The sequence below is a fragment of the Exophiala xenobiotica genome, assembly GCF_000835505.1.
Source record: "Exophiala xenobiotica strain CBS 118157 unplaced genomic scaffold supercont1.1, whole genome shotgun sequence".
NCBI classification, from domain to species: Eukaryota; Fungi; Ascomycota; class Eurotiomycetes; order Chaetothyriales; family Herpotrichiellaceae; genus Exophiala; species Exophiala xenobiotica.
In genome coordinates, this window is record NW_013562494.1 from 1,195,733 (window position 1) to 1,216,114 (window position 20,382).

The 20,382-nt window shown below is 52.4% G+C and overlaps 4 protein-coding genes across 4 annotated transcripts; 2 read left to right on the plus strand and 2 right to left on the minus strand.

Moving 5' to 3' along the window:
* The first annotated feature begins 94 nt into the window (after nt 1-94).
* On the plus strand, nt 95-7,111 carry PV05_00471 (uncharacterized protein). The gene is made up of 3 exons (XM_013465369.1): nt 95-209; nt 396-1,570; nt 1,619-7,111. The coding sequence occupies exons 1-3, from the start codon at nt 143-145 to the stop codon at nt 6,710-6,712; spliced, it is 6,336 nt and encodes a 2,111-aa protein (XP_013320823.1). The 5' UTR covers nt 95-142; the 3' UTR covers nt 6,713-7,111.
* Nucleotides 7,112-7,346: 235 nt separating this feature from the next.
* On the minus strand, nt 7,347-9,648 carry PV05_00472 (uncharacterized protein; the record flags this gene model as incomplete). Its single annotated transcript, XM_013465370.1, has 13 exons — nt 7,347-7,422; nt 7,526-8,000; nt 8,081-8,249; nt 8,298-8,375; nt 8,434-8,606; nt 8,656-8,771; nt 8,817-8,875; nt 8,926-8,954; nt 9,006-9,019; nt 9,071-9,194; nt 9,241-9,342; nt 9,394-9,466; nt 9,517-9,648. 13 exons carry the CDS (start codon nt 9,646-9,648, stop codon nt 7,347-7,349), a joined length of 1,620 nt encoding a protein of 539 aa, XP_013320824.1.
* Nucleotides 9,649-10,109: 461 nt separating this feature from the next.
* PV05_00473 (uncharacterized protein) lies at nt 10,110-14,118 on the plus strand (the record flags this gene model as incomplete). Its single annotated transcript, XM_013465371.1, has 4 exons — nt 10,110-10,765; nt 10,812-10,934; nt 11,003-11,379; nt 12,260-14,118. 4 exons carry the CDS (start codon nt 10,110-10,112, stop codon nt 13,819-13,821), a joined length of 2,718 nt encoding a protein of 905 aa, XP_013320825.1. The 3' UTR covers nt 13,822-14,118.
* A 249-nt stretch (nt 14,119-14,367) lies between these two features.
* On the minus strand, nt 14,368-19,615 carry PV05_00474 (uncharacterized protein; the record flags this gene model as incomplete). The annotated part of the gene is made up of 6 exons (XM_013465372.1): nt 14,368-16,258; nt 16,321-16,461; nt 16,524-16,939; nt 17,606-17,976; nt 18,028-19,021; nt 19,079-19,615. The coding sequence occupies 6 exons, from the start codon at nt 19,613-19,615 to the stop codon at nt 14,368-14,370; spliced, it is 4,350 nt and encodes a 1,449-aa protein (XP_013320826.1).
* Nucleotides 19,616-20,382: the final 767 nt, after the last annotated feature.

Here is a 20,382-nt window from a genome sequence, read left to right on the forward strand (position 1 = left end):
AGGGCCCAGATAATTCGCTTCGCGCCAAGGCCACAATTCTCGGTACGAAATTCACTGCCCTGACCGAGGTTCGAACCTCTTCAACGTCGCCTGAGTCACCTTCGAAAAGCCATCACGCAATATCTGCTATGGAGTACAAACGATGGCGAAGAGCCTGGACGATTTGATCGAGTTTTTGCTCGAGGAGATAGCAGTGAGTGGAATTCAAGGTGAGTGAGACGGAAGATTCGGGCTTGTGGTTGGCTCGAAAGTGGCGACGAGCTGGTCGTTTCATTCGAGTCCATACCAAACATTGGAATCTGCCCCACACCCCATGCACGCATTCCTCGTACATTCACGAGTTCCACTGTCCTTTGCCTTGGAGAGTCATGTACTGACAACCGATCTATGAACAGGCGTAACCTGTAATGACATTGCAAACTCCGTTTCGACATTTTACAATGACGTCGGCAACCAGGATCAGATCGGTGCTGTCGTCGAGCAATCATCCATCTCCACGACCAACGTGGATCGTCGTCTACTGTCCAAGATCTGGGCATGGCTAGGTCGACATCCAGACGTCTCCATTGGAGAAAACAAGAAGTACAACAAATCATCGCTGGATCAAATCGAACTCGACTTTCCAGGCTTCGTCGACGCCACCGTTAGTGGTGGGCGACGACCAACTGAGAACGCCGGAGATTCCAAGGAGGTCCAGGACGACAGTCGAACTGCTAAGGCTCATTTGGAGGATAAGAAACAACATCAGTCAGCCAAAGGACCTAGAATCTTCGTCAATCAGGAACGAATCTACCACGCAATATGCGGGCATCCACCAGACATCACCAAGGTGGCACCCTTGGAATTTGTTCTGCTCTCCCAGATCGCCGCGACACGCTCGGACGGCATCTTACAGGGTGAACTTATCAGGCTCACGGGTCAAGATAAGCGGTCTGTGCCTAAGCGAACCGACAGTTTAAAGAGGAAAGGGTACATCATCAAGGAAGTCATCTACCGTAAGGGCAACCGGACAAGCCGCCTTATTCTGAAGAAGTTTGCCTCCCCAAGAGCTGATGATGCTGAACATGGTCACGACCAGCGCGAACAGCCCCCCAGGGGTTCATCCGTACGTGATGCGGTTCGAAGAATATTTGATATCTTATCAGAGCAGAATCTCATTTCACAGACGAAACTTTCGGAGGAACTGAACTTGACATCCGCTGCCGAGTCAGCAGTCCTAGTAAAGATTATCCGGCGACTCGATCGACTCAAATGTCTAAAGAGAGTGAGAACTGCTATGGGGCCGTCCGCAACATCCGGAGACCTACAGCACTTCGTTCAAATCTTACATCGGCCTAAATCGGAGGACTTGGAAAAGTTCGACACTGACGAGCTGTCACTCGATCAGATCGTACAACAGTTGTCCGCACAGCTTGAGCCAGATGATCAGGAAGATCTAGGTGCCAGACCTCAAAGTTCGGAATGTCAGCCCGCAACACAACATCTTGCAAGATGGAACCCTGATCGCACAATGCCCAATATAATAGTCGATGCTACGCGTCTCTCGGGCCAGGAGGGGCTAACACATTTGGTAAGTGGATTGAGAGAATTAGGAGTCCACCGTGCTAACGTAGGTCAGAGCTCGAGACAATTGATTACTGGTCTTTTCGTTCGTCGAGTGATGGAATCCATGCTTGCTAGGATCTCCTTTCAGTCATTGATTGTGCAGCCTGCGCACCTACGCCATCTGGCAGTAATTCGCACAGTCGTCACAGTCGATGGCATTGCCCAATACACTCATTATTCTTGGGAAGTTTTCTGTGATCTAGCGGACAAGCATGCCATCAACATATCACAGATTCCTGGCGCGGAGCAAGTACTGAATGCGAGGCGAGACTGCGAATCTGATGCGAATGAAGTTGAGCAGCCCACGACGACAAAGCACACGGACGAGTTCGGTTTTCCTGTTCAGGCCGTGCTACAGCTACAAATAAAGAATGGCGAAGCAGATTTTCCCACTCTGATTGCGGCAGCTGGGCCTGGGGATATTCATGCAAGGAATGGCGAGCCTATCTTAGTCAAAGATGCGGATCAAAGCTTGACAATAAAGCTCCGCAACAACATACTCGATGAGGTACAAGGCAAACTCCAACCTTTGCCGCCAAAGCGTCGAGGTCCCAAGCCTCCCGCGAGTCGAAGTCCCAAACCCCCAAAGATTGAGAGTCCCAGAGATGGTATCGTGAAAGGCCGGCCTCGGAAATACATGCGTGGGACAGAAAACTTTTGGCGCCGCCTATTTCTTGAAGCTAGGTCAAACGGTAGCATACCTAAGAAGGAGCAACACAAAGGAGTCATGAATGACCCTGCTGGTCTGGCGCTCTATGGACGTCGGCCCACGGGTTTTGATGAAACTCTCCTGAAGGCTATCGATGCTGGCCTTCCCGTGCCTCACCATCCGGAGGATGTCGACGAAAATTGGGTGGCTTCCACAACCCGTGTACTTCAGCGTTCATCAGACGGCATTTACATGACTCCGAGGGGTTTGCGCCACGGCACTGCAAAGACGACATCACGAGTCCTGATTTTCAAATCCAATCGCTTGCATGAAGTCGACTTCTGTGACAGAACTCGAGTGTACCCATTTCGGTTTATCTCTTCCAGCGCCTCGCACAGCTTCGCCCACCAAAGATACTATGGGCTTCGACCTAATGAGCTAAGGTCTTCTGGAGAGGCTGACGGCAAATCACAGCTCATGCAGAAGTCTCGTAGGCCCAAACGCGGGTCGGATAAAAGAGGAGGCCCTCCAGTGGGCGTTTTCTACGAAGATCAAGCTTCCATTGGGCCCTCCGCCTCCCAATCTGTCCGGCCTCCCGACGTACCCATGTCTTATGATACTGTGGTGGATATTACAGACGAAGAGCCTGACTTCCTCGCCCGCAAGGACCGTCAAACGTGTTCCATTGGCACTGCATCAATCGATTCGACCCCTAAACCCATTGAAGCGCCTATTGTGCATTTGTCTAACAGTGAGACATCACAACAGTTTATGGATGATCACTCTGGAGCTCATCCTCCTCATTCAACCGAGAGATCGAAGTCCGGATCTGCTGTTTCTGCTGTTCCCCCTGAGGCCACGAGAAGACAGAGATCAATCCAAATAACCGTGGAAATGGCTAGCTCCACACATGATCAGGAAGCACGACTCCTTCCCGACATCCGAAGTACTTCATATACTGGCAATGCCGTGGACTTAAGCCTTCGCAATGGTGTGCAGAAGTCTTTGAAGGCCGACTCAGTGACTGTGGGAGGCTTTGCCGAAGACACAAATGGAAACAGACTCATTGTACCAGCACATATCGCAGAGGCCCAACGTTCACCAGAGGAGGGTGTTTTGACAGTACCAGCAAGAGTGGACCAGGGGAAAGAGAAGAACGTGGAGATGCCAGCTCAGGGAACAGCAGACGACCATATCACCCAGCACAACAACGGGGACAAGCACCAAGCCTTTGCTGAAAATCGGCCTACCCCCCATGCCGATCAGCACGATAGGAAGATTTCGTCCACAAACATCGACGACGAGTACCTACCGGAGAACACAACCATAGCAACACCGAAGACCAAGAAAAGCGTCTCGCAGAAGCGGCGCCGAGGAGAATCGCTCTCGGAATCTGAAGATTCGGCAGCGAATCCCAGACCGCAGAAACGGAAGCCCTATGTCTCTGATGCTAATGCCTTGTGTCGCAAGATCATCGTTCAGTTGATCTCAGAAACATCAGGCGTGGTGCCAAATGACCCTTCCACTCTGCGAAGAATCTCTGCGGCTCGCTGGCAAGAGGCCGGAAACGAAGGCCGCCCACTTCTGAAAACTATGAAGGCTGCAATCAAGTCATTGTGCGAGACAGGGAAGCTACGGCAAGTCACGTTCACAAATCGCAGCAAGACCGGAATGATGCTCAAGCGTGCGGTTCTTTTCCTGCCAAGTATCAGGCCGCAGGCTCAGCTTGTCCAGGAAACGAAGCAAAAGATCATTGACGCCGAGCCTGCTGACTATATCCCGCCGGAATGGAGAGAAGAAGGTAATCGGATGCCGCTAGTTGGCAAGAGAGCCCACAACACGGTATCGGACGACGAGGAGAGCCCGCGCAAGAGAAGACGTGTTTCATCGATTGAGACCGAGACGATCATTCCTTCCCGGGGGACTAGAACTCCTAGACGACGACGTGCTTCACCATCAATCAGCATCGCGTCCGTCATCGCGTCCGTGGGCAGCGATGCTGCAAGGGTCACCAGGAGCGTAAGTATGGCCTCGCCAACTCCGCCGCCTGTAGAGAACCCAGCTACTGGCTTCCTGACACTGAAGGTACCACGCCTCGGTTCCCTATCCAGCGTGCAGATCTACAACTGGAGGACAGAAACTCCCGTCACAGCATTACGATTCGACACGATCCCCGCGAATTCACGGAGGGCTGTTGCTGTAACACCTACAAGGCCTGCAAGAAATGCCCGAAAGCCGAAAGCCCGCACAACAGGGCCCAAAGTTGTGTGGGCAAATGACAATACATTAGACTTCCCGTCGTCTCTACAAGACATACTGCAGCTTCCAGATCTGGAAGTGAGACCTGAAGATGTCCAATCTGACGACGCTAATTGGCAACGCTTCGCCTGGGAAGTTGAGGTTGTTCACGCTTGGGAGGCGCAAGAGTCGGCCTTCTCGAGACGCTCGAGGTACGCCTTTATCAATCACACCGTTCCTCCAGCCCTTTATGGGCAGGCACTCTCTCCTGTAACTACCACGTTCTCAGCTCTCATACAATTCGACAACGACCATGTCGAAATCGAAGTATCCTACCCGTCCGCGCAGTCGTGGCCAGTCTTCGTGCATGCTCTCCACGCACCTTCGGAGGAGATGGAACGTATTGTATGGTTCAGATCTGAGTCGCCCAGCCCACCGGCGCTTCCTCCGCCCGACGAGACGTCCCCTGTACGTCGTTCGAGGAGACCGCCAAAGCGTAAAGCTTCCGAGGACGATTATGGATTCGTGCCTCATCCGAAACGAGGCAGAGGTGGATCCAGAAGCTCAACAGCTGGAGGCAGCAAACGCAGAAACCTCGCTGCCCGGGTCCCCCGCTCGGAGAGATTGGCCCGCGGCCCTCAGTACTTTCGGAACATGTCAGGACAGGACATCTACCGCATCGTCATTGCTGTGCTAATCGTCCGTACCCTTGCCGGAGGCATCGAAAGCTATATTGACTGGCCGCTCGTCATGACCGTGTTCCCGGGCCAGACAGAAGACTTCATCCAAGGACGCTGGAAGACGTTGTCGAAACGATACTCTCGCGACGTCATTACCATGACAGAGAATCTGCAGTGGAAATATATCGAAGCACTTGAAGCCAACGAAGTGCCCTCAGTCAACTTTCAAGATCTCACAGCAACCGACTGGCCTGGCATTGTGGACTGGGGACTCAAGAAACTCGACAACTTCAACGCAGAACATATCGGTGATCTGCCGGCCACTCGAGACGACTTCGTTGCCTGCAACAACCTGACCTTCTCCGAACCCAAGCGCTACCACAACCTGCTCGGATATGGTCTCAACCTCACAAACCCAGTCAAAGAAGACGTCGTCAGCTCCATCGTGTTCGGACAGTCTTACTCTCACCCTCACACTCACGATCCTGCCCCCACAACTTCAGCTACGGACATGCACTACGTCCCACGCTTTGAACTCGAGATCGCCGACCCGCACCTCCACCGTGCCAAGTCATGGATCCTGGCCACCATCCTCACGCCCGAAGACAGATTCGACCCGGCCCTCGCACAAGCCAAACTCACCTCGCTCGCGGCGACCAGCCACGAATGCGACGCCCTCCTCCTCCGCGCGCTGAAAGTCCTCCAGGACGAGAAACTCATCCAGCGCGCCCTGAAGGATCGGAGCAACGATCGCGTCGCCAACGTGCGCACATGGGAGCCTTCGCGCCGGCTGTACGAGCGCTTCGAAGAGCGACGAATGGTCAGTACGGGCATGCTACGGCGTGCGGCGAGTTATAAATTCGACGTCCTGGACGCGGCTTTCGCGCGAAAGAGCCAGAGCGAGACCAACGCCCTGACCGAGACCGCCGTCTTGTTCGAGAAAGACCAGATCGTCGATGACGCGCAGATGGTCGCCGTGCTGAACCTCATGAGCCAGGGTATGTTGAGGGCCAGGCCTGGCGCGGACGTGCCCCGCACGCGGTACGGCCTGGAGCATGAGAAGATCGGGTATCAGACGCGCAGTATGGACAAGAAGACGCTTAGTTTCGGCGTCCAGATCGTGCCGACCAGCGCCTATGTCAGCGGCGATCCGAAGACCAATGGGCGCAAAGTGCCCATCCCGAGAGGACGGGCGAATGAGGATGCTGATGATGATGATGATGATGATGACGATGATGATGATGATGGGTTGATACCCGCGTGGATCGATATCCACGGGAACGTGCAGGTCGGACTATGGGAGATGTTTGTCGCTGGTGTGGTGGGCCTGGTGTCGCAAATGCCCGGCGTCTCGTCGCTCGAGATCTCGCGCGCGCTGGGGTATGCGCTGGACAAGGGTGAGGTCGACTTGTTGATGCAGTGGTGCGTGCAAGCTGGATTTGTCAAAATCCATGCAAAGTCTCGAGGGTATGAAACGACCGAGTGGTGGTGGCTGTGTATTGCTAATGGGGTCGACGGTGGATGGGAGTGGTCGATGTAAAAACGACTTAATGGTCATCATGAGCCCATGCATTATCTTCAGGCGGAGAATGGGATGCTTGATGACATTCGGAGGCATGACTCACGGGACATGATGCATTGAGATATGGGGTTTGGAGGTTGATCGGGGCAGGGGCTGGGCTAAAGCTGCTGTGCACATTCACATGGGAGAGAGAAAAAAAAAAGAGAGACCGGCGATTGGGGCGTTCGATTTGAAGATGAAGACCACGATGAAACAACGACGTCTCTTTTCAGGGCCACTGAAAGGTCAATCAGCAATGCATCATACGGGAACGGATACGGAGGCTCGAGTTCTTTGCATTTGAGGCGCGGCGCAATTACTACGTAGTAGACCTGGCGGGATACCCATTTGCTGTAACACTACCTAGGCATATTGAACAATGATGATTATTTACATATGACAATTACGAGAACCTCGAATCTCGTGGACTTGTAATACCAGTATGTATTCTTTGCCCTTTTCAGCTTTCTCTAGTTGCGATGTGACAGAGAGAGGGGGGGAGAGAAAAGGTGGACGATATCTGCTAGCTGGTTGCCCTGCCCCTATCCCTGGTCCGTCTTAATCAGGCCACTATATTCCGTGTCGACCATTGACAAACTTAACTTCCAAAGGCTCAAGCAGTCTTCAGACCAGTGACTGGATCGTCATGCGAATGATACTGATCTTCAGTCCTCGGGCCAACGTAGTGCCTAATATTCAAGTCAGTCGTCTTCGTCGACTTAACCTACTCACATCTCCGTACTCCACTCCGTAAGAGCAGAAGGAGGGGAAAGAGGCAAAAAAAGAACTTACTTCTTCGCACCCAGGTACCACCAACAGAGGGCAAACAGTGCAATGAACCCAGCAATGACGACAGCGTAGTTCATGTTCGCAGCCGTCACAGGGTTCGCCGGCGGGAAGAAGAGAATGACGGAAATGAAGAGGGTCCACACGATGGCGATATAGTTGATTGGCTTCTGCCACCTGCCCAGCTGAAAGGGACCCTTCGCAATGGGATGCTTGTTCTCGTAATACAGGCGCCCTGCAATGACGGCGATGTAGGACAGATCCATCGCCGGCGCCGTGACACCAAAGATGCCGTTGATCGTCTGGACGCTGCCGAGGGCAATGAGGTTGAGGCAGCAGCAGAAGATGACCACGGCCCAGACGCTGAACAGTGGTGTCTGGGTATACTTGTTCATCTTCTTGAGATGTCGTGAAAGAGGCAGAGCTTCGTCTCGAGCGAGTGCAAAACAGGTACGTGTATCTGCAAGCATGGCAGTGATTCCTGAACATCATTAACTTACTAGTACAAGTACTAGTAGTGTTCAACGGAGAGCAATGTGGGCTGCCCTACTAGGAACTTACCGGTAAAGAACTGGATCAAGATGGGCCAGAACCACAGTGCTAAGCCGGTTTTCTTCCCTGCCGCGTTGAAGAAGACTTGTGCTGCTGGGTTGCCCAGGGGAGACGCCAAAGTATCAAGCACGTTGCCGGCACAGAATCCCAGAGCGATATTGAGCATCACGCCGACGACCTGCTTGATTAACTGCTGTTCAAACGACACACCAAGAGAGAAACTCACCCATGTGACCAGGACCGCCTGGAATATGGCCACAGGCCCACTAATGGCTGCATTGTGCAATTCTTCGCTGATATGAGCCTGGCAATATAAGTCAGTATAGGTGAATGCCGCCTAATTGGAAAATCCAGCCTCTTACTGTGGCATCGTAGTCCGTCATTGTCCACGCGACGGACAGATAACCGATCAGGTATGAAAAGCCGCGACTTCCCCAGCCCGAGCCATCAGAGACATGTCCAAAGACATAGCTTGCTGAATGTTTGTTATCGGTAAGGACGAGAAGAGCAATGGTCACCGCCACCGAGCCGAGAACTTGTCGTTATATGAGCATAAGAATTATTATGCTCGATCAGGTACTCACTGTTGATAGGGGCAAACCATCGAATAAGCTGGCTGAGTGTCTTTGACGGGAAAGAGCAGATGATTCCGTGACAGATGAGGATAGCAATGCTTAGAGCAACCGTATGTTCGGCCGTCCTTGCAAACGTCAGAATGTTCCGAACTCGCACGAAATCCACATACGGGGTATAGGAGAATGTGCCATCTTCTTGCACAGAGCCCATGGCCGCAGCGGCGAGGATCTGATTCAGTCAGCAAGGTATCGATAATTGAGTGTTTAAAAGTGATGTACCATCTGGCCAACGGAATACCCAACGCTTGCTTGCTAGGTGTTAGACTTCTCTTGTTCGGCAAGATGTAGATTCTTCTTACCAACGCCTGCGGTCCTGTAAGAGTTTCAGCAAGATGCTCGATATTGAAGTAGAGGTATGATTTACTGTCCGAGGAAGTTGCTCCATCCAATCACCCAGGCAGCCAAGGGTACCTTGTCCCCTGGAAAGACATGCTTGGTGACGAAGTACATTCCGCCCGAGGTGGGATATGCGGACACAAGCTCGGCAACTATTTGTTCAGTCTGTGCGGCGTCCGTTAGGATGGTCATGCTCACTGGAAAGTGCAATGCACAATGCAAAAAAAGAACCGGAAAACCAACACCATATCGCAGTGGCCGGGCCACCAGCAGCGAGTGGGGAGGACCAAGAGGCAGGGACTCGAAAGGCGTCAGCGTGAAAATCGACTGCCTGGATCCAAAAGCACCAACCTGAGCCCAAGACTCCCATAATGGAGATAGCATAGGAAAGCGTAGACATTCTGGTGAATTCGCGCCGAAATTCCTGGAGGCGTCAGCACTTCTGCCGGTTGCAAAAGGAAGCGCTTGACGCACTTGTTTGTATCCAATGTGTCGGAGCAAGTCGTCATCTGCATCCATCACAGTCCCATGCGCAATTGAGTCTTCGCTTGAGGCCATTGGCTCGACATCGACCTTGCGGCTCTTGTCCGCTGGATGCTCGGCCATTGTGAACAAATTCGCTTGACGAAGTGATTTGACCTTGATCTCGGCCAGTAAGATTTTCAAGCGAGTGATAGTAGAATGCAAGGCTGTGACATGGTTCCATGGATCCGGCGCAGTCATATATGGCCGTCGGTTACCTTCAAGAAGCCATCCTTATCATTCATCTGGGGCATCTCGAATTCAGAGATCGTTTCCAAGACCAGAGAACAAGAGAACTGGAGCCATGAAGTTCAGCCGCCAGCTGTCGCGATTGGCCCAAGACCTGTGGTCCATGAGACGGGTGCTGATAAGAACGGCGCTGTTTTCGCTTCGCGGCTCTGGCGCTTAGAGCGTTCTCATGATGATGCAGGGACACGTCTGGTGGATGCGGGAAGTTGCTCTAGACGCTACGTGTGTCGCCCTTATTATCTCGATATCGATCCGCGAGCCTGGCAGATTGAGGGTGGTACCAGTCGAGGCAAAAAATGGAAAGGCACAAACAGCAAGAACTGGAAGAAGTCCAGCCTCTACAACAACCAAGCCTCGTCACGTGTTGGGCGTTCCTTCTTCTCCTTTGCCTCGCCAGCCTGATATATCGAAAGTTGGGCAGGACAGTGAAGGTGAAGAGAAAGGAAACAAGCAGCCTTGCTATCCAACATAGTGATAAGTCAGCAGATACCAGCACGGAGATACGACCTCTTCATGGCTTCGACGTCGCCAAAATCGAGCCACATCCATACCGGCCTTGGAAGTCGGGCAAGTTTGTCATGTCAATGGGCATTCAGAAGGTCAGACACGAAGAGTGGTTGTCGCTTGACAACAGATACTGGGAAGAGCAAGCTCTGAGACGGTATCTACTGGAGCATGAACGAGAAGGTGTAACTCAAGTGTTGCCAGAAGCAGAAGCAGCATGTATCGAGACACTGGACCTCATCATAGATTACCTGACCAGACGATTCCCGCATCTCTTCTTCTATCTCGATGACAGGCCAGACCATCTCCACAACAAGCTCACGGGTATGACCTTCAAGGTGACAGCCCCGTACGATATGCCGCCCCTACACATTGCTGCGCAGTTGGTCATGGAAGACCTCAACATCTTGATGCAAGGTTATGGTGGAGATCCGGAGCAATACTACCTGTAAGCAAGGTTCATTGTTCTCGCAGTTGTTGCTGACTAGGTGAAGGGTTGCAAGCTTCAGCATGGCACCAGCAGGATGGCACCTAGAAGAGCGCATTGGCTGGCCGCTGTGGAAAATACACTCACCGGTTCCGCTCTGGGCGGACCACCTCCGGAAATCTGTGGATCGGTGAGCAACCATTCTCTCTCTCGAAGATGTCGTCGTCGTCTGGAAAGTTATGACTGACGAAAGGACAGATACTTTCTCCGGATGAAGCCGGACAGTCCTATCTCAAGACACAACTTCTTCATTCAGACCACCGACGTCTTGTTCCAGCAAGAACCATTCGCTGCAAAGCTTCCACAGCCACCGAAAATTGAAGATATCCGACTGCGGCATGAAAGGCAGACGCTAAGAAGACTATCAGAAACGGGTGCCATTCTCTTCACTGTGAGGACGTATATGACGCCGTTATTGGACTTGGAGGACGATGTAGACAGCATTCGAGAGCTGTCAGGAGCAATCAAGGCGATGCCAAAGGAGATGGCCATATATAAAGGAGAACTTCTTTGGGGTGAAGTTGTTGAGGCATGGTGTGAAGAACGACTGCGGCAGCTTGCGTCGGACCATGATGGTTAGATTAGCTGAAGGATGTTTAGCGGGTGGGAATCTGACAAGTGTCTGTCAACGGCGACCAGGATGGATACCAGTAGCATTTTCACAGACTCTCTTTGTAAAGGCCCAGCAAAGTACAGCCTCTGTGTGCCTTCCATGACCATCGCCTGTCCGGTTCTTCAGGCTTCCAATGATTGGCGAATGATGGCGACGATGAGGGTTCAAGTTCTTCCACACTGGTCTCCTCGTGTTGGGCCGTTGGTGTGCGAGAGGCTGGTCTTAGCGCCGATAAGGAGAACCGCTGCCAGAGGCTGACACCCCTCGACACCCATCGTGGGACACTAACTTAGCCACCATGGATGATGATGGGCTCCCAACTACCTGGCAAGCTGGGCAGCTCTCGACGCGGGGAAGGGGACCAGATACTGTACGGAGTATCCGAGATAAGGCTTGGTCATCTAGTCATCCATTGACCAGCAGGAGAACCCCGTCATTACTGTCGTGCCTCTATCGACCTGCTTCACTATGGCAAACTCTTGTCCGTGACATGATCAATTGCAACAAGACTCTGTCACATGGAAGACAGATGCCCTTTTACCTGAGTTTCTGGTGACAGTCTTCCTATCTTCCCAGTGTAAGCGCAACGATGGGTCGTCGGGGTGCTAATCAACCCACATCCCATCAATCACCCACAAGAGCTCTTCCCGGGTCTTCGTCAGGCGACTCGAGTCAACCACATCAGTCGACTGCATCACCCACCGCTGTACGTACTCAAATAAAGCGAGGCAGGACTGGCTGCTTCACCTGTAGGCGTCGACGGAAGAAATGTGACGAGACCAAGCCAGAATGTTTGCTTCATGCTTCCTTTTCTGGCCCTATGCATACTGATTGAGGTCTAGGTATTGGCTGCATACGAGCAGGGTATATTTGCGAGGGATATCCGAACATCATCAGGTTCGAGGAGAACAAACCCAGAAGATCCAGTCAAGCTCAACCTGTTCCAGTTCGCAACCTGCCGTCATCTCCTCCTGAAGGTCCCTCATCGACGACTGCCATTCTTCAAGATACCACAGTCGCCGCTGCTGACTCGGATGCATTCATGAACTGGTTTCTCCCTGATGACTCAATTCCAGACTTCGTGGGCATGAACGACGTCAGCACTTTGAACATATTTAGTCCGCTGGAAGGCGCGATGATGATGTACCCTGGGATGAGTCCGAATTTCCCGCCACAAACCTACACGCCTCAGCAACCCAACCACGAAACCGAAATACCTCGAAGCATTCCGTTTTTGATCAGTGGAGTCGGTTCCCATATCGAGCAGAAGTTCTTCTATCACTTCACCAATGTCACCTCTCGCGTGCTCACGATATGCAACGACGAAAAGAATCCGCTGCTCACAGTCGTGTTGCCTCGCAGCCTAGATGATCCGATGATAGCTAAAGCTATTTCCTGTCTTGGGGGCTCGCACTTGGTCAACCTCCAGCCTGAAGCGGAGACTCGAATGAAAGCTGAGAAGCAACGGCTTCTCAGGGACGCGCTCCATCAGCAAACAGCTCGGTTACATAGCTTAAGAGCGACAAAGCCATTGCGCTCAAGCTCGGAGGTCGAAGCAATATTGGCAAGCACGCTTCTCTTATGCCTATATGAAATATCCGAAGGCTCTGGTAACATTTCCTGGAAATTAAGGCTTGACGAAGCGAGGGAGCTCATTCAGACTTGTTTGCAGAGCTCTGTGCCGGCGACTCAGTGCGCTCACTCTGATGCGCAAGCCGTGGATTCCATAGGAGTGAATCAGTTCCTGCTGGATTTCTTTGCCTATCACGACATTCTAGCCGGAGTCACTGATGCAACGCGCGAACCAGTGTTGGACTCCACCATCCGCGCGTCGCAGACACAAGACGATATATACATGATGATTGGAGCAGATAACGGCCTGTTCGGACTCATCGCCAAGATCGCCGCTTTGCGGGCTGATGCCATCGCAAACGGTAGGACGAATGTCACCGTCATTTGCGAAGCCATCCGCATATGGGAGGAACTTGATGCATGGAAACCAGACACAGATGACAAGGACCAAAGATTGGCATTCTCCGCCTATTCTGCTGCCTTGTTCGTTTGGCTGTACTCGATCGTGTATCCGGACAAGGTGGCTGATGATAAAGTCCAAACATGCATTCGGCAAGGATTGGACGATATGCAACAGATACAAGCCAGCGGAGTCCTGGCCTTTTTGCTTTTCCCAGCCTTCGTCTTTGGGTTCGCCAGCGTCCTGTCGGAGCAACGCGCGGAGGTCTCGGCCATGTTTGATCGATTGAGCAGCTTCAGCGGTCTTGGGAATGTGCGGCTAGCTCGTGACTTGGTCAAGAGCTCGTGGCTAGATCATGGGACTGGTTGTATCCGACCTTGGGATTGGATGCAGCAAATGCAGACGAATGGTATCAGTGTGCCTGTCACTTGAGCCGGCAGGGAATTCTAGCAGCCAGCCTATGTGGCCATTGGTGACACCAGCAGCAAGAGTCTGTTAGCACATGGATGCCTGCGGCCCTTCTCAGCAGGACACTTTGCTACTGATATGGTATAAGTCCTGCCTCGACCTGAACAGAGCCTGCCCAAAGACAGCCCCACAATGCTCAGCGCCCACCCGAACCCAACGCCAGTAGGAATCAGGAGTTCAGAATGATATGCAACAACCATGGTTTGAGGGCGTACGGTACTGGGCCTTCAGTTACTTCGTCTAGGACGTTTTTACAAACAGCCTCTCATTTGCTTTGATTTTCATGTGCAACGAATATTCTCGCGACAGCGAGGAGCTGATTCAGTCATCCGCATCTAGGCTGATTATGTTTCCGACGATTCGTTGCGCAATCCCAGTCTTGCGACCACGATATGATTCAATCAATACAACAACACCTATACAAACACTTCCGCCCACGGCCGGACAGCCGAATGATGCCCTTTTCGTTCCATGTCGGTGCTGCTAGTTCCCCTCGGCAGGCTTTACCAGCTACTCGAAGAATGTGTCGTAAGGTGACTGGTTCTTCAAGACCCGGATCCACCAATCGATGAGCGCCAGGTCTCCCTGGTGGTACGTAGCTTTCTTCCTGACAATCACGTATAATTCTTTCGCCCTTCTGGTATCTTCCAGCAGCTGCCCAAGCTTGGCTATGTCGTCAAACCGGACATTGTCGTTCGTGATCAAGAAGCAGAAGTCCTGCGTATCTTCAGGCCAGCCAGTGGTCGGTTTCTTGATCAACGCGCCGGATGTTCGGAGGTCCGGGATCTTGAGAGCCGTTGCCGGTGGTCCTTGCTCATCACGCCCCTGTGGAACGATGTATGTGCGCCGGAATCTCTTGATGTATGGTGTCAGGATCTCTGGTACACCCTCTTCGCAGCTTTCAGAAGTCTGTGATATCCTCTCCAAGAGATGCTCCAATACTCCACCCTCTTGCTCCGGACGGGATATCATCCACTCAAACTTCGAAGATCCATCATTGTTACTGACAGACCTCAGGTAGAGTTGACGCCGCCTCAGGGCCAGTCCTGCTGAGGTCGTCCCTCCCACGGCTTTTACCCAGTTGATCGCCTGCTTGAATGGCTCACAATCAGCGTCTACACATCTGTCGGAGGTCGGCTGGTCATTGGGGTTGAGTTCTGCGATCTCGCAAAGCCCTTTCAGCGCCTTGGGGTCGCACAAAATGGCCAGCACGTGCCGTGCGATCTCCCAGTTTTCGGGTTTCAACGCTGATCGAAAATACACCAAAGCTCGGACCTCGAGGGTGAACCTGTTCACTTGGTTTTCTTGCCAGGAAGTGGCTTTCACGGAAGCTGTCACCGCCAAATTATCATCTTGCAGGGAAGTCAGGAGCTTTCTTGCAGCTTCTTTGAGCGTCAAGGCAGGGAACCAAGATGTCAAGAAGACTCGGAGGAGATCAACTTCAGCTGGCATCGTCATTTGTAAAAAGCTCAGCTCCACTTGGTTGGAGTGCCTAATGGTTGCTTTGCTGACCCATGAGCCCGATTCTTGCTCATTCGCAACCCATCGCCGCCAGTGATGAACATCTTGTCCGTCCAACAAGGTGGCGTCGTCGATCTGAAGCAAGGGTTCGATTTCCAGGGGATTAGGGGATGTCTCTATAGGTGTTCCGATTGCGTCGCCGTTAAGGAGCTCCCGCGTCAAGGATGCTCTCGAGGGAAGCGACATTGCTCGTGAGCTTGTAAGACCTGTTTCACTAAGCTGTGAGGATATATCGGTACCACTGGGACTGAGCCTGGAACTGAGAAAGCTATCTCTGCCACCAGCCAAGCAGGTAAGAACGCTCGTTCGATAGACTTCACAACCCCAGTCACAGAGGTACTCAATGATCAACAGCAGTTGAAGGGCACCTTCTGGGAAGAGTACTGTTCCGTGCCAGAGGTCAAAAATCTGCTGCTTCAAAGTTAGCGCCGCGTGGACGCATTTGAGTGAGTGATTCCCGGTACTGACCACACCAAGACCATCCGGCACAGCAGCATAGAGACGCCACTCTTCCCCCAGGATTAAGAATGACCAGACGAGACACTGGTGTGGCATCCTGGTCTCTCGTCGGAGGTTCTGCTGCAAGCGAAGACATGTCCGCATGACGAAAGCTGTCTGTCGTAGCATGGCGGGGAAATTGCTGTTTTCGGCGGCCTTTGCTTCGATCACGATAAAAGGATAGACGACGTTGGCCTTTTTAAACGGGCAACATCGGGCCCGCAGAGACGAAATATGATGCCGCAAAGTGCCAGTCGGCCGGAGACCAATCACCCTGTCAGGTCTTTGTTGTCTCAAGCGCTTCTTCACGTGTTCTGTCATGTCCTCGTGGTCAATGGTCTTATCGAGCTCTCTGGAAAACAGCCGAGAATATTGGTCAGTCCTGCACGGCCGTCAGCAATGCGTATAATTCTTGTCCGCTTCCAATGATTTGGTGAGACGCACTCTTGCGTTTGTGTCTGCTCCAGGCGAGTACATGTACATAGGAGTCGTTTTTGCCGTCTTCTTTGAAGCCTCTCGGCTTCGGCTGGGTCGAGTGGCTTCGCCTCGAACATTGGCTTCCAAGGGCGCTTCCGGCAGATACGACTGTTGCAGTCAGCTTGTTAGAGACACTCGACTCCGGAGAGAGCACGAGGGGAAGCTGCTACCATATGACTTCGGAGTCGAAACATTCGAAAGCCCGGAATTCAACTTCCTTTCTCCAACCGTACTCGCTATCCCTGATTTCCAGGCAAGTCCATGCCTTTTCGCTCAGCCTCATAGCTTTGTATCCTTTGTCGACGGCATAGTCATGATTCGATGGGAACTTTTCGATGAAATCTTTGGGTCTCAGCTCGCCAATGCGACGTATTTCTTCGAATATCGGGGCATACTCTCCCCATTTTTCTGGTTGAATACGTCCTTCGAATGAGATGCCAAGATCCTTCATCAACTCAATGCGTTCAACTGTAGCGTGCTTAAAACTCTCGTCCGGCTGCTCCATGACCACCTGAAGCTCTTCTGAACCGAGGACGGGTTGCGGCAATGTGACGGGTATCAGGCGCAGGGCTCCAGCAACCGAACCCTATAACCTGCAGGCTCCAAATCCAACAATGAACGAAGGAGATTCTCGATAGTATGGATAAGAAATAGGCGAACCTTCTAAATCGACTTGACGAACGGGATAATTGTGCAAAGACGCTGGGTGGGAGGGCCGAAACCACTAGTGCAAGGCAAACAGATGCAACCCTTTCTCCAGCGTACCAACCTCCTGGGAGCCTAGTGATGATCAGTTGGTCCACCGCACTACAGCATCTCGGCCAGCTTGGCTAGCCGGGTTCAAGACTCGCTTAGGCTGAGCATTGAAATTCGGTTGAAGAGACCGGTTGGCTGATCGAGCGTCAAGCGTGCAGCCGCTGTCACTCCTTGTTCACAAACCAAAGATCCTGCTATTCCGGAAACGCTGTAGACAGTGGACGAAAACGGTGGCCTGGGCAGGACAGATGCCATGCACTGCCAGCAGAATGGAAGAGAAACATGGGCATTCTGGATGAATGATGCGGATATTGTATTGTCACGGATAGCACGGTCATCAAACTTCGTAAGCAGTCTACCTCGTCAAAACTACTGCTTGCCTCAAAACGTTGGCTCTGACATTCTGTGGCGTTTTCTTCCCAGTCAAAAAGCGGTCGAAGTTGAAGCTTTCCTCAGAGGCATACCGAAGCAGACCTGGGAAGATCGTGATGCTCACCACTGCATCAGGCTCACTTTCCGTGTCATTGACGCCGCCTCTCCTGCCCTCCATGCTGACTCTGTCAAGGGACGTCCCCGGCCAGTGAAGGACACACTTGTACACATCAGTGGTCAAGAGGAGCCTGACTTTCGCGTACAGTGCCTGTTTGAAGATCTCGATCAGCTGCTGTTCGTCGTCAACCCATTCATCCGCAGCATCGGCATATTGCTCGTCCAGGTTTCTGTGTGCATCTAGTAGAGGCTTGATGCAGTCAAGAGTCCGCCTGGCGAGGGATCGTGCTCGTCTTGGGATCGCCAAGTCGTATATAGAAGGGTCGTCAACGCACTTTTCGAGGGCAGCATATTGAAGGCGGTCTGCGAGTTTGATGTCTGCACACTGCATTAGCCGAGGTTCTGATCCCTCTGATGGCATTCGCCGACCTTGTGTAGCCAGGAGGCTTTGCTGCTTCGAGTAGAAGAGATCATTCTCCTGGAAAAGCGCCCCTACCTCGGCCTCAAGCACCCATACGCAGATGGCTGCAGAAACAAGACTCAGGACAACCGCCTGTAACGTGGATGTGCAGAGCTCGGCGGTGGGAATAAAATTTCCGGCAGAGGCATCAACGGTGGCATCCAAGCCAAACGCCCTTCGAAAGAGCATCGCAAGGGGACAGTCACTGACGCCGTCCAGCCTCTCTAGGGCGAACGAGACATCGTCTCCTTGTAAGAGTTTGAAGAGTCTCGACCGGAGCGAATCCACGTGGTCGATGACCTTTTCCGTATTCCGGGCGCGAAAATTCTCGCTAAACGGCTTGTCAAACTGGGACGTGGCCTGGAAGCTGTCTAACTTCTCCTGCAGGAGGTCGTTCTCGCGGCGGAGTTTCAAGTTGGTCTTGCTCGTCTTGCCCGTGGTTGATGCGAAGAGTTCTGCTTGGATGTGTTTGTTGCGGCGTTTGAGGGAATCTCGCCGTCTGCGGGTTTTGTGATACAGCCGCTTCCAATGCCGGGTATCGTCGATGGCTTGAATTTTCAGCTCGCCTAAGTCCAACGTCATCTGAGCCTTTTCACTTCTGACGATGTCCAGTTCCGACATCAAACGTGCTTTTTGACTTGTCATGTCGTCCAATGCCGACTTCATCTCACAGAGATGGCGACGTTCAAGTTCCGTAAGGGGCGTTCCGGAGAGGCATGGTTGGTTTGTTGTAACCAATTCATTGTTCAAATCGGCGGCATTGACGTGGTGCCGCTGAGACCATTCTCGAAAATCGCTTGTTGGGGATGCTCGTTCAGAAACTGGTGGACTGGGTGTTTGGAACGACACATCAACACTCGAATTACCCTCGTGGCCACGCGAGTTCTTGAGAGCGACGTCGAGCTGTCTCGTTGCTGGAGGAGAAGGAGAGGTCGATCGTTTGATCACCGTACTGCTAGCACACTAAAAGAGGTTGCTCGTGAGAAAGACTGTCCTTATGCAAGATTGCTGGTAGCCTACCACTGATGTCGGCCTTGTCCTTATTCTCTTTGGCTTTGGGGACTCATCATATTGGCGGTTTCTTTGAACTCGACTGCATGCCGGAACTCCGACCAGGCGCTCTGGTGGTCTTTTAGGTGTACTGCGGAGAGCTGGCGGTAATACTGAAGTACTTCTTAGGCGCCGTGGAGTTCCGTGGTGATCTTGCAACTCAATCGCCCACTTCCTGATCCGTTCGGCCTTGTCTTGGGCGAGACCTGGCAGCCCTTTGAGCCCCAATTGATAGAGTTCTCTCCAATGCTCTTGATTTTTCCCTCTGGGGCGCCAATGGGACCAGAAAAGCATGAGCTTGCCCTCGATTTCGCTCATGGAAACCGCTTTGCCGAGCTCTTCGCAGTAGGAGATGGCAGCTGGTGCGAAGAAGTCCAGTGGGAGCTCGTACAGAAGAGTGCGCTCTAGGTGGGCCAAAATCTTCAGACCGTGTTCATCATAGAGATGGGCGTCAACATGAGTCCCATTGATGTCGGTTCGCTGCTTGCGACTTCGCTTTGATTCCATGCCTTCGTATGCGGTTGGAACGACTTCGAGCAAGAGACTGAGATGCACTGTTAGTCGTGTCCTTGTGGCAGTGTGTGCGCCCTGCCCAACTTCGGCACAGCACTAACAAGCGATAAGGAGGCTGTCACAGTGGATCCTCACCACCCCTTGCTCGAATACGTCCGAGCGATGCAAAAGTACTATAGTACTTCTGTGGATTGCGTGCTGAACAGCCTAGGGATCCTCCACACCCACATGAGTACATATAGTACTCTTTCCTCAGCCCGCGCCAGCCACTAATTCCAGATCGTTGCGGAGAGAAAAGTAAATTAAAGTGCGAAGAATACAGTTTGGCTGTGATGAGCTTCGGTGGTGGGTGGCATGGACCGACCCCCTCCCCTGTCAGGAACAGAAGTACTACATAGTACTTTGCTTGATCTATCCAGTTCCCAAGAGGCTAATGTACTTGTGGTAGCAGACCTCTGCCGATCCACTCTTTGAGTGGACCAGAAGAACAGGCAACTACCGACCGCGGTTGCGGAAGCCTGGTCCGCCACCTAATCTGTCTCAAAATCTGCAGGACTAACTAGTACCTAGTACTTGTCTGCGTTCAGGTCTCATTGTAACAGTAACCCAAATGAACGCGCCGCATCTCAAGCGCTTGCTATCCTTGTTTGAATGGTCACGCCTGCCCACATTCGCCAGGTGCTCGCGGCTAGTCGAGAGGGCCCCTGGTCATCGGACTGGTAGTGAGGTTTGGAAGTCCATGGATGGCTGCAAGGCAACAA

Excerpts from the sequence above, each read along its gene's own strand:
- PV05_00471 (XM_013465369.1), top strand. The coding sequence starts at position 143 with ATGGCGAAGAGCCTGGACGATTTGATCGAGTTTTTGCTCGAGGAGATA. Across the intron at positions 210-395 it reads AGCAGTGAGTGGAATTCAAG|GCGTAACCTGTAATGACATT; the intron begins GTGAGTGAGACG and ends ATCTATGAACAG. Across the intron at positions 1,571-1,618 it reads AGGAGGGGCTAACACATTTG|AGCTCGAGACAATTGATTAC; the intron begins GTAAGTGGATTG and ends AACGTAGGTCAG.